This window comes from Lithobates pipiens, unplaced genomic scaffold, assembly GCF_037356315.1.
Source record: "Lithobates pipiens isolate NorthernLeopardFrog02 unplaced genomic scaffold, aLitPip1_a1.2 Scaffold_18, whole genome shotgun sequence".
Classification (NCBI taxonomy): Eukaryota; Metazoa; Chordata; class Amphibia; order Anura; family Ranidae; genus Lithobates; species Lithobates pipiens.
Window position 1 is genome coordinate 571,150,179 of NW_027507758.1, and position 14,682 is coordinate 571,164,860.

The following is a 14,682-nucleotide window of genomic DNA, read 5'->3' on the forward strand; positions in this document are numbered from 1 at the left end:
GCTTCCAAATCTGTATTTTTCGGCCAATTTTCTGATCCTGTATCGTCTAGGCTTTAGATGCAGTTAGATTTCTCAGGTCAATCCAGGGTGTCCCAGTGAAAATACTGTCTGTGCCTGCTGCCTGCACTGCATCAACCAGCCATACAGCTTACACAGAGATAGAGGCTCCTTTTGCAGAAAGAAGTTATTTTTTTTCCCTGGTCCAGACCTGTCTACATGCTAAGGAGTACTAATCTATAGTCCAAAAATTGAACAGCCGGAGTTCTATCAGATTAGCGAACCCGTCAGATAAATGTAACAGAAGTGATGTTCCATCAGCTGCTCATGCCTTCCATCGCTGTCAGGTTTGCTAATTTGACAGAACACCTACAGTCGGAAGAAGGCAGTGGACATCTTACTACACCCAGCTATGTCTTGAATTGCAGAGTCATTTTAGCAATAAAGTGAGGGTATATAAATATAGTATATTGACATCTGTGGTGCTGTTTGGATGTTTAATTTTGAAAGCGTAAAAGGTTTAGAGCTGAGCAGTGCGGGGTGTACCAACATGCCCTCAGCCACCCTCCTACGGCTAGCTTCCAGCTTCTTTCAAAATGCAACATCAAAACAGCATCACACATGTACCCATACTATATTTATTTAGAATTACTTTGAAATTCAAGACATAGCTGGGTGTAATAAGATGTCCGCTGCCGCCTTCTTCTGACTGTAGGTGTTCTGTCAGATTAGCAAACCTGGTAGCGGTGGAACGCATGTGCAGCTGACAGAACTTCACTTTTGTTCCCTAATCTGATGGGTTAGCTATTCTGATAGAACCACTGGCATGTGCTTTTTACACAGGTACAAAGCAGCGATTACGTTTATTTTAAAATGTAATATGGATTCAAAAAGGAAAGCTTATAAACGACCTAGATAAATTATAAAATCATCCCCAGTAACGGGACTTAGTTTGTACCCTAGGTATAGGTAGGTTATCCTGTGCATGTACACGTTTAACGCACACACACACACACACACACAAAATAAAAAAAGAAAGATATATGATCATAACTAACCGCTTTCCACATGCAGTGAGGAAGAGGGTCTCTTCCTGCTCCACTAAAAGGTTCATACACAAATATTTGGACCGCATTCAGATCAGTTGTGTTAAAGCATCCTATTAATTTGAGTGCTGTCAATACATCACTACCTATAGAGCACCACAATGCCAGGCAGTGTGTCACAGACTCGTATGCTTCCACAGAAGTGTGTTCCTTCAGTACATTGGAGTGTTATTCAAAATAAATGGCATCACAATGCACTAATGCGTGCAAGGTATGCATTGTGGTAATGCAAAGGTGTGAATCTGACCTTAAAGAGGAAGTAAACCCTGATGGGTTTTACTTATTTTTTTTTCCCCTGCAAAGTAAAAGCATAATGTGCTAGTATGCATTGCATACTAGCACATGCTGTGACACTTGCCTGCAAACGAAGCCCGCGCTGTCCCCGCTGCAGGCTACATCCATCTTCACCCCTCTACCTTCTGGGGCCGTGGACTCCGGCTCTGCGACTGGCCGGAGTCACGGGTTGTCACTCCCACGCACATGTGCGCGGGAGCTGCTGGTCATGGCAAACGGCACAGGTAGGCGCTTCTTCGCAGCACATGTGCCGATGACATCATCAGCGCAGTGTATAGCAAATATCTCCTAAACGGAGCAGGTTTAGGAGATATTTACAGTACCTATAGGTAAGCCTTATTATAGGCTTACCTATAGGTACAACCTCTTTAAGGTCAATGTCAGAGTAATGCATCAGGTCTAGGTAAACTGGAGAACACAAACCCCATTAGCTTTGTGCATCTTCTTGGGACTCCAGCAGTCGGATCTCCCATCAGAAAAACACCTTTAACCTTGCAACAGCTGTACCGCTGACAAAGCCAGGAGCGATGAGATCTCCATTAGAGTTTGTAAAATAAAAGAATAGAAAAAAATAAATAAAAAATGTAACATATATGTAATATGTGGTCTAAGCCAACCGCATAATTGAATGTGACCCACCAATATCAGTTTTAGACATTTGTGGGGGAGGGGGGGGGGATTTAAAGAGTGGTACAGGCTCTATTCACGCACCACTCCTAAAGCTGAGGAAATTGATCCTGCCCAGCTAAGGTCAAAAAGGAGGAGGGCTGTGCAGGCTCTACTCATGCAGTGTATGTGTGAGAAGACAGAGGAAGTGCTGACAACTCTCTTGTGCCATGTCTACCCTGGCAGGGATTTACAGCAGTTCACTATACTGAAAACTGCCGCAATCTTAGTTCATTAAGTGCAGAACTTGCTCTGGTTCGTGTGGCACAGATAGAACTGAAACAAGTCTATCTGCTCTATTAAATGTGGTGCACGCTGCTTACACTTCGCTTTGGTGCAGGAAGCTTACAGAGGAATTTCGGTTAGTTTTACATTTTTTACAGGTATTATAACATTTGTAGCTGCTGGGTAATTATCAGTGCCTGGTTGGCGAAACAGTTTTCCTGCAGTCCGTTTTTCTTACCAATGCCGCCATCTTGGATGCGGGACCTGGCTGCGCCTTCCTAAGGAACCACAGCTGGCACCCTACTGCACAGCACTTTGCGAATGGCCCTGCAGCCTCCTAGGACATGTCACATGTCCCAGGAGGCTGCAGGAGGGGAGGGGACGAGGCAATGGGCACAATCCTCTCCTAGGTGAAGATTTTGGTAGTGGAAGCAGGTGCTAACATTAAATCAATACTTGTCGCCCCCCCCCCCCCAAAGAAAAAAATAAATAAAAACCAACCCCTCATTCACAGGCTTGGGGAGGGAGCGAGTCAGTGGGACTTCGCTTTTTGAGGGAAGTTACCGTATATACTCGAGTATAAGCCGAGATTTTCAGCCTCTTTTTTGAGGCTGAAAGTGCCCCCCTCGGCTTATACTCGAGTCATCGCTGTCTGTCTGCCCGATCAGCGTGTCGAGCAGACAGACAGCGGCCATTCTAGGATTCAAAGGCCGCGCCTCCGTCTCCGCCTTCGCCTGTGATAGGTGGAACACTGAATTTCCCAGCAGTCTGTGTTCCGCCTATCACGGACGTCCTCTCATCCTCGTCCGTAGTATGAGGATGAGCGGACGTCCATGATAGGCGGACCACTGACTGCTGGGAAATTGAGTGTTCCGCCTATCACGGACATCCGATAGGCGGAACACTCAATTTCCCAGCAGTCAGTGGGAAATTGAGTGTTCCGCCTATCACCGACGGAGGCGCGGCTTTTGAATCCTAGAATGGCCACCGACGAAGAGCTGCGGGACGGGCCGGGACGCAGGCCGGGACGGGCCGGGACGCAGGCCGGGACGGGACGCAGGCCGGGACGGGACGCAGGCCGGGACGGGACGCAGGCCGGGACGGGACGCAGGCCGGGACGGACACAGGCCGGGACGGACACAGGCAGGCTGGACACAGGTAGGCTGCACGGACACACACACACACACACACACACACACACGGATGCATGCACACACAGGGATGGATGGACACACACGGATGCATGGACACACACGGATGCATGGACACACACACACACACACACACACACACACACACACACACACGGATGCATGCACACACACAGGGATGGATGGACACACACACACACGGATGCATGGACACACACACACACACACGGATGCATGGACACACACACACACACACACGGATGCATGGACACACACACACACGGATGCATGGACACACACACACACACACGGATGCATGGACACACGGATGCATGGACACACACAGGGATGGACGACACACAGGGATGGACAGGCATGTCTCACCCTCGGCTTATACACGAGTCAATAATTTTTTCCAGTTTTTTGGGGGTAAATTGGGGACCTCGGCTTATATTCGGGTCGGCCTATACTCGAGTATATACGGTACTCTTAAATTCCCCAGTCTGTTTTTAGGTATGTGAACTCCAGGCAAACAGCTAAATACAAAGATGAAAACACATAGAGATTGGTTTTTACTACATATACATACACATTGAAATTATATATATATATATATATATATATATATATATATATATATATATATATATATATATATATATATATATATATATATATATATATATATATATATATATATATATATATATATATATATATATATATATAGTCTATTCATTTCTGGGATCTCAGGATACCACAGGACAGCTAGAGGGGTGGTGCCACTTAGTTAATGAAAACAGTGGTGTCATCTGCTCATCTTTACCCTTCTAACTGAACAGTGCTTGCTCCCTCCGATCAGCATGTTCTCAGTCAGCACATTTAAATGCTGCACACCTAATTGGTTCTCAGTCCTGTCCCTACCTCTGTCTATCTGAGCTCTGCTGTCTCAGGCAGTGGTCTCCAAACTGCAGATGGCATTATTTGCCCCTTGGGGCACTTTTCCTTCCACTGACACCAGCAATTGGGCAATAATCCTGCTACTGTTACCAAAGATGGAGCACAATTTCTCCCATTAACAATAATGATGGAGCACTATTCCTCCCACTGACAGAGATGGGGCATTATTCCTCCCCCCATACCAAAGATTCATTGTTTAGTCCAACAGGACAATTTCTAATCCCAAAAGGTCACAGCCCAGCCCCCCCGCCCCCCCCCCTAGTCTGGAGGCCAGTAAACTGGCCCTTTGCAATTCCCTAGACCAGGGGTTTCGGAACTTGGACAAAGGGCTGATACCAACAGCTCACTGGGCAAATTATTCCCCAGACTAAAGGGGAAGACGTAAAGACAACTCCAAAATTGAAATACATCAATGATGTACAAAAATAATAAAAAAAAATTTGGATTGGGTAATAGGCAATCTGCTTAAAATTTACACCACATCCCTCACATTGGAGGCTTTTACATTACTGTCAACAAAAAGGCACACAATCTCTGGCTTAATACTGCCTACGGAAATGCATTGACCTCTAAATACTTCTGGTTACCTGATGACGACAGGAGCCTGGCAACATCGCAAAACACGTACCACTAAGACTAGATACAACCACACAAAAAACACAGATTTCATAGAAATATAGAATAAATAATATAAATTGGCATAAAAATAAAATAAAAAAAGGTTTAAATATTATTTCTGTTAATTGCACACCGGATTGAATGTTGAAAAGGTCATGTACCATCAACACTGAATTCCATCACACCAAATCCTTCATACGCTACTCCACTGGACGGGATTCTATCTCAGTATTAAAACCAGGGATCAAGATGGATATTTCAGGCATATTAAGACACACTATGGCGTATGCGCCAAGTTACCCACATCCTACCAGATGGGTACTGCATTGTGACCATGAACCACATTCTATCATAGCTTAGGAGACCTTCCATGGGTCTAGATTCTCTCAGACATCTGTTCTAGCCTTCTCCTGGCCTTTGTTGACTCTCGTGGTTCCGATTCCACATTGGTGGCTTGTGGTTTGGGGGTGGAGGTGAAACAAGGCTTCTCTTCCTGGACAAGCCTTCCTCTTACAGAAGAGGGAAGGATGCCAGATGGTAGCAAATGGTAGCCTCGTTTTGACATAGGGTCTTCTATTTCTGGAACGCCAGATTCATCATGGGAAATATCAGACTCCTCACACAAACTTCCCGTATCTTCTCCAATGCTCCGGTGGAAGTTGCTGTTGGTGGGCAAACTCAGAATAGGGCTGACACACATAACCTGAATATTCTCGGTCTCACTCTCTGGCAACTCTTTTAGTGGGCTATCAGTCTGAGGTTTCATGCAAATTTCCGGAACACCCAAGTGTGAATCCTTCCCCGGTTGAACCGTTCCTTCAGCGTGTGCGCTAAAGTACAGTGTTGGGCTTCCAAGGGCTCCGTTGCCTGGAGAACAACCAGCATAAACATCTGGAGATTTTCCACAGTACCCCAAAGATTCACACGCCTTAATTTGGTTCTGCTCTCTCTTTGGGTCAAAGTTTTCCGTTTTGGAGTTTTCAAGCGTAACATAAGCAGAACATTCATGTAGAATGTACTTATGATCCTGGCCAATGTCTGTTTGTCCTGGGTCCAACATCCATGGAGTAGACTTTAAAGAACTAGTTTTAACATGTTCAGTTTTTTTTTCATCAGCTAAGGCACAGTTCTGAATTAATGGTTGCTGGACATTTTGTGCACATCCAAGTGCAAAGAGGTCCCCAAAACCACCCTCGCCAAAGGCAGCGTTGATTTTTGACATGTTTCCAGTTTTCATGGCAAGTTTCAGTAGAAGCAAGTGATGCCGCTTATCAGCAACCTTCTTCCAGGGAAGATCTTCATCGCCTGCAACACCTTCATGGTTTTCAGCCTTTGGACTCAGTTCCTCTCTTCCGAATAAGTCATTGTTTTCCTTCTTGGGAGTTCGGCTCCACCATCTGGAAGAGGGACTAGTTGCATCCTGTTTGGTGCGATTTGTTCCAGTTTTCTTACAGCTTTGGGAAATCTCTGTGGATTTCGGGTGCAGGAGAGTGTAGTAAATGATTAAGGCAGCACAACCTGAAAAAAAGATTAAAAATAAAATAAATTTTTTCAAAACACAAGCACTGGTGTGAACATATAGGACACAAGGCTATTTACCTTGTCACTGGGTTAAGACTGTGCTGGGCAGCCTTGCCTAATGTACGTGACGTGATCACTTAATGAGCAACTCCACTTTTATTGAGAAAAACATTCCCCTCTGGGTGATCTATATACATTGCAAGGATTTTAAAGAGGAGCTCCACCCAAAAGTGGAACTTCCGCTTATCCGATTCCTCAGCCCCTCCAGTGCCACATTTGGCACCTTTCGGGAGGGAGGAGGGAGCGGATACCTGTCTTTGACTGGTACCCTGTCCCCACTTCCAGGAGACCAGGCCGCGGCGAAGTACATCACAGCTCGGTCCCCCTCCCTTCCCTTCTGTCGGACCAGTGAGCGCAGTGCGCTTCGCGCATGCGCAGTAGAGAACCGGCTGCGAAGCCGAAAGGCTACACTGCCGAGTTCCCTTACCGGAAATTGTGGCGGTGCAGACATCGCTGGACTTCAGGACTGGTAAGTGCCCTAATGTTAAAAGTCAGCAGCTACAGTATGTGTAGCTGCTGACTTCATTTTTAAAGAGGCGGGTGGACCTCCGCTTTAACAAGCTTTGTTGCAGATTCCTGCCTTTTATTCTGAAGAAATAGTGAATGTGAATTACTTCATAATTATCAATCAGCTGCCATGACATAACAGCCCTTTAGATGTGATTTTCCTTTGGAGTATCTCACCGAAAAGTTTTTTGTTGAAGGGGGATGCCCAAAATTTGACTTGTATTTTAGTGCAGACTTCTGGGAAAATGGGTGAGCCAATCAAAACAGGCATCCAAAGATATTTCTGATGGGTGTTCTGTATGAATGCCTCCAGGTTGCCACACAGTATAACTTGTGGAGCGCGAAAGTGGAGGTACCCTGTAAGTATACTGAAACCCCAACTTCATTTTGGGCCCTTAAACACCATTGTAATAGCTGTGATAACATGTAGACTTGGAGCACCACTCTGACCCAGTGCTTCAGTTGTGGATATGGCTGTATATGGCCTCAGCCAGCGCTACTCTGGCTATGCCCCCAGACATGTTTCGCCCCAGCCTACTGGGGCTTGGTCACAGAAAGTTGCTTTTGAGCGGCGTCTTACCCCATATACATGACCATTGGTATAGTTCTTCATTAATTGCTAAATATAAAAACTAAAACAAAACAAAAAAAAAGGGCAATCTTGGAACAGTATGAGTAAATTTCAATCAATGGTATTGGCCCTGCAGTTCTCTGAACTAAAGAAGGTCTTCTTCTATGTTATAGAGGTGAGGAGAGTGAAAGATGTTTAGTAGCCCTAACACATCCTCTCCTATAGGATACTTTACAGTGAGTATTGTCACCCTAAGAGAAAGTATGTTGCTGGAAGGATCAGTAAGTAAAAAAACAAAAAGGCAAAAGCCTGAAACAAAAAAAATAAAAAATAAAATAAAATGAACAAACAATGAAGACATTACATTGAAGACAGGCAAAACTTAGAAGGGATTTCCTTTTTGTTTTTGGGTATAGATAAACTGTAAAGTTAGTTGGCACAGCTTGCAAAACATTATCAAAAGGCAATAATTGTTAGCCTACTGCAATACCAAAATTCAGCAATGTAAACACATAATGGACTAGTCAGACATTTCAATGCTTTAAAATGAACAGTTCAGCCTAACAGTAGGTACCCTAATGCCACATACACACGACCGGACTTTGACAGCAAAGGTTCGACGGAACGAATTTGGACAATTTGATCGTGTGTGGGCTCCATCGGACCTTTGCTGTCCAAAAATCTGACAGACTTTAAAAATAGAACAGGTTTCAAATTTTTTTGGCCGGAACTCCACTGGACCCAGTTCCCATCGAGAAATCAGTTAGTGTGTATGCTAGCCCGGAGGACAAAAACTGATGCTAGGGCAGCTATTGGCTACTGGCTATGAACTTCCTTATTCTAGTCCGGTCGTACGTCATCACGTTCCAATCCGTCGGACATTGGCGTGATTGTGTGTGGCCAAGTCCGTTCATTTGGAATGTCCGTCGAAACTCCGCCAAAAGTTTGTCGGACCTAGTCTGTCGAAAAGTCTGGTCGTGTGTACGCGGCATAAAAGAGGTTTAGCATTTCGATCTGGCTTAAATGGGTTTTTTTAGGCAGTAAAAGTTATTTTTTGTTCACAGTAAAAATCCTTTCACTGGAGTTCATTGGGGGACATAAGAGGTCCTAAAACTTTGGTTTATACTGCCACCTACAATAGGATTAGACAGTAGCAAACAGAACTGTATGGCAGTTCAGGATCCCCGATTCTACTATCGGTTTGCCTCAGTTTTGTAGTAAATTAGTACTGAAAGCACTGATCATTAGACTTATGAGGGACGCTGGTCCCACTGCTCTGTGTTTAAGAAAATAATTGTACTGTGAGTAGAAAATTTGGATTTTCTCTCTCGTCTATTGAGGACACAGGGAGGCTCACACTTTCTGGACATCCAAAAGCAATTCAACTGAGGGGTGAGCAAAACAGCAAACAATGACTAACAGACTCAAGAAACCAGGGGAGAACTTGAGACTGCCTGCAGCTTAAAAGAAGCCTGAAGGACCTTCAACCTGGAGCTGGCATCAGATGAGGCCCAAAACTTCCACCTGATAAAATAGAGAACGAGTGAACAGAAGGCCAGGTGGCAGCCTGGCAAATCTGGATACAGGTGCGCCAGCAGATCTAGCCAGACGGGCATGGACAGGAAAGGCTGTCCGAGCCACCTAAAGATTGTGTAGTGAGAAGACAGGGTGCCCTACCAGTGTCCACCCAGAGTCACAAAAAGGAATCGTTATATCAAAAAGAAGCAGTGGCTGCGAGAGACTCGCACAGCCTGAACCACATCAAAACAATGGAGGGAAATTTATTTTGATGAACTGGAACCAAAAACGTAGGTTGAGGTGAAAAGCAGGAGAAGAGAGAGAACAATGTCCCGGTTCAGGTGAAAAAGCAGAAAACAATCCTAGGAAAAATAGGATTTTTGATTGATGTACATCATGGGACAAACTAATATTCATTACCTACTGTATTATGCTCTATCTCCTGGTCAATGGACACTGGTAGACCAAAGGTGATGTGATCCCCTATATAACCCCTCCCATACAGGAAGCACTTCAAGTTTTGTAGCAAGCACTAAACCCTCACAAAAGAGGGGAGGGATCTCTGTGTCCCATGATGTAATCAAAGAAAAGCATTTTACAGGCAAGTATGATGAAAAAAATCCTATTTTATTTTTCATACATCATGGGACACAGAGACAGACTAATATTCATTACCTACTGGGACATCCCAGAGCAATAAAAAAAAAAAAAGACTTAAAAAAAAAAAAAAAAAACCCAGTGTAAAAATAAACAAGGCAAAATAAATAAGGGGAAAAAAAAAAAAAAAAAAAAATTAAAAACATGCCCCGTCCTGCCGAGCTCGTGTGCAGAAGCAAACGCATAGGTGAGTATCGCCCACATATGAAAAAAACGGTGTTCAAACCACACATGTGAGGTACCGCCGCGATCAGTAGAGCTAGAGCAATAATTCTAGCACTAGCTACCTCCTCTAACTTAAAACATGCAACCTGTAGCATTAGTGGAAAAGTTTGTCGCCATTCAACGAGCGGGCGCAATTTTGAAGCATGACATTTTGGGTATCAATTTACTCGGTGTAACATTATCTTTTACAATATATTAAAAGATTTTAATTCTCTAGGGTGTTGGGGGGGGGGAAGAAGGGTATAATGTTTGGAGGTTCCAAGTAATTTTCTAGCAAAACAAAACAAAACAAAAAAACCCCAAAAAACTGTTTTTAACTCGTAAAACAACAAATCTCAAAAAGGAGGCTCGGTCCTTAAGTGGTTAAGGAAGAGACTGCTGCATCTACTGCTGTCATGCTCCATTTTTTAATGAACTTTTCATTAATGGCATATAAGAAAAAAGAGAAAAGGAAAACCTCCTTGGGAATATCCTGAAAGGATTTTTGTTCCTCCCATCAGCATTCAGAGGGAAAGCCTGTGCGGCCTGAAGAAAAAAAAAAAAAAAAAGGACCAGGGGGCTCAGTCACCTCTGGAAGAGGCAACTTAAAAAGGCAGAACGAACCATTTTGGTCAGTCAGGATCAAAAGCCTCTGTGACTGTGACCTCTTGTCCAGATTGCACAGAAGCAGACCCATCTGCTGGGCCCGCCACAGAGTCCTGAGCTTTAAGCTCAACCCATTCCTGCTCCAGACTAGGAGGCTCCAGGGAGGGGGGATCTGTCACGCTTCCTGCTACCCTACGGGATGGAGGCAATCATTTTCCAGCAATCCTGTGCTCTATCCCGGATAGGGTTAAGCACGGTTTATCCTTAGTGATAAAGGGTGAAGCAGCAGTGTTGACTGTAGGCACAATACCAGATAGGTGCATCGGCCCAGATTGCCCAGAAGCCTCTGGTCTTTCAGGGGATACAACACTAGGGATATGACTAGGTTCATCAGGAACTATCGATGACATTGGTGTGCCCTTCCCTATAGTGTTAGTCCCACTCCTCTTTTTTGAAGACATTTACCCGCCACAAAAAGAGTACTTGGGTGTAGTGTTAAAACAATTCAGAAGTGAGACCCTTTAATAGGGCTCCCAAGTCCCTATGCAACAATCCTGCTAAGCACATGTAGCCTGCCAAGCAACACTTGGTGACTTACGTGACCCGTTCAAGAACGAATGAACCACTGCAAGTGTCTGTTCAGAGCCTACTGTGTCCCACAGCTGCCCTCTGGAAGCACCGCATGCTTGCACTATACAGCTTAAATAAGCTGGATGTGTGCCAGAATGTTCTGTGGGTGTGCACATGTATGGTCCCAGCAGTGCTTTTGCGAATACATGTGCGCCAAGGCCGCCACGTGAGCCACGGCGAAATGGTGCACCGTCATCATACAGGTAAGAAACAGCTAGACAAGAAGGGGGGGGGGGGGGTAGAAAAAACAAAAACACACAAAAAAAAAAAAAAAAGGTACATTTTACAAACACCCACAGCTAGCCCAAAACTCCCCCGTATGGTCACCGCACATAGGTGTTCAGCCTCTAGCTAGCTTGACTGATTTTAGCAATTGCTGGGACACCCCACAATAAAAGTAAAGGGGTTTCACTTACCTGTCCAGGTGCAGGGCAGCTTAGAAAGTAAGAATCCAAACTTCACCCTTTACGGCGTGTTCCTGTCACTTGAGAACCTTCAAGGACTGGTACCCTTTGCATGTTTAGGGTCCACTCCATTGGACCTGTACAGCACCCTGCAAGAACGCCTTAGCACTGTGGTGTCCAGGATTCCACTTCGCAGGGTCCAGCGCCCGGAGGCTGCATTACAGGCAAAACCTTGCAGGATCTTCAGTCTTCTTTGCGAGGCTTGGGTACCATTTATCTAAGAATATAAAGCCTGTCACATGGATCTGATCGGTCAACCCCTTGATTAATTTAAGAACCATTTGTGAGACTAGAGACCTGGAGTTCAGAAAGCTAAAACAAACCGTGCCATCCACCCTACAGACACTGGTAAAACACTGAAGTTCTTCTTGTGTGGGAAGGGTTATATAGGGGATCACTTCCTGTCTGAAGACCTTTGGTCTACCAGTGTCCATTCACCTGGAGATGGGAGTAATACCCAGTAGGTAATGAATATTAGCCCGACTCTGTGACCCATGACGTATTAAAAAATAAAAAAAAATAAACCTAAGGAAGTCCCAAGCCTTAATGCCACCTTCTCCCTATATAAAACAAAAAAGGGGTTCCCTGCAAGATAAGGCCACCAGACCAGTTCAGATACTAGCCTTGCACAGGTGATGGCTACAAAGAAAACCACCTTGTGGATGAAGGTAGAGGCAGGAAAGTCTTGAATTGGTACAAATGGCGGTTTCTGAAGTACAAAGAATGCAAGATTCAGATGCCACAAAAATCACTTGGAAACAAATGGGGAAAGTTAAATGGGAGACCCCAGGTACAAAAGTGAGAGGCCAACCATCTCTGAAAAAGAATGGAAAGGGCAGACACCCGACCCTTGATATTGTCGAGAGCCAAACATTAACAAATTATTTTTCTTGCAGCTGGGTTTGGACCAAACTGAGAAGTTTCGGAGGAGCGTAGACCTTGCGCAAAGTAAACTAAGCACTGTAGGAATCACTCAGATACCCATAGTTTTTAGAACAGAGACTTCAACAGCCACGCCAATAATGCCAGAAGGAAAAACTGTTTTTTGGGACAGATCCCAAAAATCTAGCAGTGCCAGCAGACTTACCAGGTCAGTGTAGGGCACTTGACTGGGACAGTGCAGAGTAATGGGGACCACTGAAATGCCCTCTATCTCGATCCTATAGAGCAGACAATTACATTTCAAGGAAGGAAAAGCAGAGATCAGGGTGTAATAATCCCAGAGAGCTACCAGTGCATCTACTGCTTCCATTAGGGGTCCCTGTACATGGATACAATACTATCCAGCCTGTTGAACCTGGAGGTCCACATTCAGCATCCCTTACTGGTGACATGGCTCCTGCGGGCCAAGGAAATCTGATTGCCAATAGTCTATGCCTGAAATGTACATAGCTGGCAAGGCTGGAAGTTCTTCAGGTCAGAATCCGCTCTCTTGTAGCTGTATAAACTCTGGTTCCTCCCTGATGTTCAGAGACAGAACAGCAGAATTGTGTGTTGCAAATGTCTGGAGCGAAATAGGGTAAAAAGAACCGCCCTGAAGGAAGCCAGCATCAGCCCCAAGACTCTACAGAAGTAGGGAGTAGCTTCTTGAGCTTAAAGTCCATGAACGAGTGGCTTGAAAAGTTTTTCCCAGGAAAGCGAGACATGACTAGAACAAGGTACTGGGCCGATTTAAGCAACTGTGTGTGAAGCCTACCACGAAAATTCAGATTTGCTGGAAAGAGGAGAACAAGCAAGCATTTGTCCACCTAAACCAAAAAAGATCTCTGGTGGATCAAGGTGATGACAGATCTGGTGGATTAGAATTGGGAATTTTTGGGCTCAAATGTAAACATTCAGAACTTTGTGATCCAAGGTTGAGTGCATCTCCCCTTTCAGTTTGGGAAAGTAAAAAAACACCTAAATTGTTCTGCCACAGGGACTGGGGAAAATAAACTTTGATCCAGAATGATAAATTTGATCATCTATGTGGAGACAGAAGAAGGCTGTAGGTGAGGAAATGAAGAGTGGGCTGGGAGAAAAACTTAAAATTTGAAGCCCTGGGACACTACCTCCTGTACCTAGGCATTTGGAATGCAAGCTGTCAAACTGTTTGCAAAGTTTAATTTTCAGGTGGGGACACACCATCAGAGTAAAGCCGGCCACACATGGATTGGAATTCTGCTGGTTCAGCAGGGACTGGCTGAATTTCAAATCATGTATGGGCAGGGTGGTTCTTTACAAATTTTCCTGCTCCATCAGAACTGTCACCTATAGCCATCAGTATGGATTAGTGTATTCTGATGGTGGGGAAGTCTCCCTGCTATTAGAATATTATAGCTCAGCAGGGAGGCTTCCCCCATTCGCCTTGAATGTGGGATGGGGATAACGAGTCATTTTTTTTTCATTCAACCCACTGATTGAAAACGTAAAAAGTGGCTTGTCGAGTGGCGAGTAAAAAAAAGTCACATGAACAGTGATGCAACGCGTCAGTGAAAGAGCCGGGTGATGTCACTTCCGGTTGTGGCAGAGACCGGATGTTTTCTACACACTACTATGCTGACGATTATTAAAGTGGTTGTAAACCCTTACAAACCCCTTTGACCTACAGGTAAGCCTAGATTAAAGAGGAAGTAAACCCTGGTGGGTTTACTTCCTCTTTGTCTCCCTGCAAAGGTAAAGCATAATGGACTACTATGCACCGCATAGTAGTCCATTATGTGTCACTTACCTGACACAGGAGCCAGTGAAGTCACCGCTGTCCCCTTTAGTTCCGAGCGTCCATCTTCTTGGTGGGTGTCGCTGCTCTGGCGGTGTGATTCGCAGGAGCAGTGATGACGTCACTCGCGCACGGGAGCCGACACTCGGGGCATATCGCTGCGGCCAGTGCGCTTGCGCGCCGCTGTCTATGGCCCAGCAGTGGCTGTCTTCAGATAAATATCTCCTAA

General features: G+C 44.9%; 1 protein-coding gene across 1 annotated transcript in view; it reads right to left on the reverse strand.

Moving 5' to 3' along the window:
* Window positions 1-5,108: 5,108 nt before the first annotated feature.
* The window catches only part of XKR5 (XK related 5), a 40,135-nt gene continuing 30,561 nt past the window's right edge, over window positions 5,109-14,682 (reverse strand). Inside the window, exon 7 of the mRNA XM_077489028.1 lies at window positions 5,109-6,535. Within this exon, the coding sequence (XP_077345154.1) occupies window positions 5,394-6,535 (1,142 nt within the window). The 3' untranslated portion in view covers window positions 5,109-5,393. The remainder of the gene's footprint in view (window positions 6,536-14,682) is intronic.